The sequence below is a fragment of the Cynara cardunculus genome (genome assembly GCF_001531365.2).
Source record: "Cynara cardunculus var. scolymus isolate 2C chromosome LG 8, CcrdV1, whole genome shotgun sequence".
Taxonomy (NCBI): domain Eukaryota; kingdom Viridiplantae; phylum Streptophyta; class Magnoliopsida; order Asterales; family Asteraceae; genus Cynara; species Cynara cardunculus.
The window spans coordinates 19,866,545-19,870,699 of record NC_037535.1 but is presented as its reverse complement, the minus strand read 5'-3'; the positions used below and the strand labels follow the sequence as shown (position 1 = coordinate 19,870,699).

The window sequence follows — 4,155 nt, the reverse complement described above, 5'->3', positions numbered from 1 at the left end:
GAGCTCCAGCCTCTATAGTCAAACCTAAAGGGTTCTTGAACGATACTCCTATTAAGCTGCAAAACTGCATGGTGAACTCTTTGATTAAATCCTCCCATTTGGCTGGCAACAATAAGTCGGAGTACGGTGAAGTTTCCAGCTTCCCTGGCCACAACAAGCAACCCATAAGCTTCAGGAACTCGTTCCTGTAATTCGAAGCAAATGGAGAAAGATAAGTTTTGGCAAAGTTGATTGCATCAGATTGGTTTCCTTTCTGAAAAAGCTCCAAGAATTGAAGACGGCGGAGGTCAAACTCAAGATCTGACCCGCTCTGCTGAAGTTTCTGACGATTGGCCAAGACCCAACTCAGAGCAGGTTCCAGATTTCTAGCTCTCAGTGCCTTGAGAATCTGATGCATCTCTGCAAATTGGCATCTCAAAGAGATAATCTCAGGTTCCTGAGCCTCGTTTATCAATATATCAGCTACATCAAAGAGACCTTCATGGTAAAGCTGGCTTATGATGATTTGATTGACTATGTGCAAGTCAAAGTCCACGCTTCTGTATGCCTTTGATATATCGGTATCAAAAAATTTACCCAAGATTTTTGGGTATTGGCTGAGGTTCGTATTTAACTCCTTCTGTGATTTCTCCAACTGTTCCTGTGGGATAACTGTGTCGAGCTTGCGCTTCAGGTTTGTGATGACTGATTTATGATCGATAGAGGAGGGAGGATCAACTGATTGGATGTCTGTCATTGCTTGTTTAATCTCATCGCCAACCTGATCAATCACTTGTTGGTACCTAGAAGTTGATAATTTTTGTTTTTTTGCAACTCGATCAAATGCATCTCTAACAGTTTTCAGCTCCATACTCTTAGCTGAACTTGCGAAAATTCTGCAAAAAAGTTTATGCGTCAATCGTGATTGATTCAATATATGTAGTTCAAGAAAGTTTAGAGAGACAAGATGGAAATAGGTAATTCTTTTTTAAACATAATTAGCATAACTAAATTTGCTGGTTTTGAGGTGAACACATCTTCTGCCCAATTAGAAACTGATAAAGAATACTAACACGAAGAATAACTTGAACTCACTTCAAAGCCAAAGGTGAGACCCTGTGGTCAAGTAGGCTTCACAGTATGAACCTCGCTAACTGCCATATTTTACATATTAAGTGAATTATTAGTAATAGGACTTCACTGATATGTATGGTACAGTGTTTCAACATCACCCTGATCTTCTATATCAAACCACAAAACCAAGATGAGATTGGTTGAATTTGAGCACAAGCTCAAATTTGAAATTAATAAAGAGTAACTATTGCATGTACTTCAGTATATGATTTCTCAATGCCCTAGGTGTCCAATAAAAGCCAAAAAAAACCTCAGAATAAACTCAAATGATGGTGGCCTTATATTTTTGCCCAAAAAGGCAACAGAGTTTTTATGTTATTTTGCAACAAGTCATTCTGAAAATATTACTAATCCTGTGAGTTATATTACCCCTGAAGTGTTAAAGAGAATGAAACTAATTGAGGACATTCTAAGAGATATATGTTGGTGAATGATTTTCTTTTACTGGGAATAATAAAGAGAAACCATCTATGGTTAAAAGACAAAAAATTAACGGTTTTCTGCTGGTAAATATGCTCTTTTAATTGACTACGGCTGCAATTTCCTAGAAGATCCCCCTGAAGCAATTTTTGCGAGATCAAAGAACTAAATGATTTTTCTAACTATATGGATTCTAATATTTCCATTCCTGCTACTGATTTGCTGCATAGTGGGGAGCCTAGGAGCAATAGCTAAGGTAGCTCCTTTGTGGCTGGAAAGTGAGCAGGCGACCTTGGGTTTAAGTCATTCAAACAGCCTCTTCCTAAAATTAGGTGAAAGGCTGTACAAGGCTCACCTCTTGAACCTTGGAAGCCCAAGAGACATTGATGGACCAAGGTCACCCTTTACTGCTTTGGTCCATGATTAACCTCTTTATAGTTGCAGACTTAAAGATTACGTGCAAGATAATTCTCCGACTCTTCTTGTTCCTGCTTCAAATGTGTCTAAAGTGGATAACATTGCTTTTTCAACAGAAATAAAAGAAAATCTGAAAGATGTTCAATGGTGATTTTGTTTCTAACTTGACAGTTCTATATTTTGGAACTGGCAGGACACTACTTGGGTGATGGAGCGACTCTTATATTGCTTTTGAGTTATCTGTCAATAACATAGTTGCTTCGGATTTTTATCTGTTCATACATTGAGTTGGTCTTCTAGATTATGGTTATGAGGAAGATTCTTACACTTGGTGCTATAAACACAAGGATGGATCTGATCTAGAGTTGATTGAAGTCCTCGCTGATTCAAGTAGATAGAGTTTTCTTTTATCACTGCCCCACCATGCATATCAGCTTAAATTGTCGTGTTCAGTTTCCGGTCTCTTTTCTCTTTCACAACTGCTTGGCTTACCCCATTTTGAATTTTATATCTTCATTGATCTATACTGGGTTGCTAACCCCGACGCTACCCCATTTGTTCTTCTGCATAAATGACTTGTGGTTTGGAAAAGGAAGTTAAAAGCATGGTATACAAATATTTTTTGGCAGCCATTCAAACAGATTTGAATAAGGCTCAAAAAGCTTCTGTGGATGTCGAATCTATTTTACAACATGGTTATTCTAATAGTAGCTCTTCTAAGAAAAAAGTTATTTCTTATTCAAATCTTACTCTTCAAGAGGAAAGCTTATCAAGAAAAAAAGAAGTATAAAGCGGCTTAATGAAATTCAAAAACACAACATATTTGTTAGAAGAGAATAGGTTGTTGGTCAAGCCTAAACTTATTTCTCAAACAACCAAATGTTTTCTTGATTGATGCTTCTGAGAATCTCATAATTCCCATCTTTTGGATGTCATTGATCCTATTCTTGGCCAAGCATGACGATAATGATCCTGATAATAGTGCTGCTGTTAAGGACCTGAGCTATGATTGTGGCAATGGTCCAGCCATTTGTTTAGGATGTTGGGATATAGTTGGTAAGAGTTTTTATCTGCATTTTTTTCTAGTATGGTAGAACTTACGCTTCAACCTGTCTAATCTTGATTCCCAAAGTTGTTAATCCCTCTTCTTTCTGTTTGAAATCCTTGGTGATAGGCTGTCTGTCTTTCTTCCTGAGATCGTTTCTAAAGAAAAGTTGTTTACATTGCGATTGGACTATACATGCGCAGATTGCCCTGCCCACCAAATGGTTGTACGAGAAATGGTTCATTCTATGGATGATGGAGCTTTGGTCATGACATTTTAAGTGGGGTTTTCTCATAGAAGTCACAAATAAATTAGGTTGCAATCAGCATTGATCAGACATGATATAGAAATATTCATAATTGTTAGTATTACTAAAGTATGGCTTCTTTAAATCCCCAAGGGAATCTAAACAGAGTGACCCTTTGTTCCATACATATTAATCATCTCCCTATTCTCTTTCTTCTATTTACTTTCTAACCCTGTTCAAATGGCCATCCGTAGTTCACAACTGCAGTAACTGAACAGTTCCCTCAGATGATACCAATTTCCAGTAAGATGGATGTGAATGATTTGCGTTACATCGCTGATACAACTTCTGATGAAAAATTCTTGACAGATTATATGAAATTAAAAATAATAACAAATAATGAGAATTGAAGAACGAAAAAGAAATCTTACATACAATGTAAACTGTAGTAACTTGTAAGCCTAAAAGAAAAACAACTAACGAAAGGAGAATTACCTGCTGCAAACTACAGCACGTCGCAAGAAATTTAGAAATCACTCTGTTAAACCAAACAAATAATGTCAATAAAAATGGAGCATTATAAAATTAAAACCTCCAACATGCAATAACACAACCAAACGTAAAGCTGAAAGAATATTCTCCTCATTTCAAGAATCTTAGACATGATGAAGAAAGTTAGGGTTTTACATTGCATCAAATCACTATAACTTGCGGGATGAAAAGGGAAATTAGGATAGATCGTGAAGGATGTTTACACGTATGATGAGATGAGATGAGATGAAATCGGCAGCGATTGAGTTGCAGTAGTTGAGGAAAGATGGGAGTTTTGAAGATGGTGCACCGGTGACGATGATGAGTCGGTGGAAAGCGTCATAAGCGTCTCTTTTATCAGTATTTATTCCGTGACTGAGAC

At 37.1% G+C, this 4,155-nt stretch overlaps 1 protein-coding gene across 1 annotated transcript in view; it reads right to left on the bottom strand.

Annotated features, from left to right (window-relative positions):
* Positions 1-4,155, bottom strand: part of LOC112516280 (protein RMD5 homolog) — an 11,098-nt gene extending 6,943 nt beyond the window's left edge. Inside the window, exons 1-3 of the mRNA XM_025123298.1 lie at positions 3,998-4,155; positions 306-3,780; positions 11-185 (exon numbers count right to left, since the gene is read on the bottom strand). Of these exons, the coding sequence (XP_024979066.1) occupies positions 11-185; positions 306-850 (720 nt within the window). The 5' untranslated portion in view covers positions 851-3,780; positions 3,998-4,155. The remainder of the gene's footprint in view (positions 1-10; positions 186-305; positions 3,781-3,997) is intronic.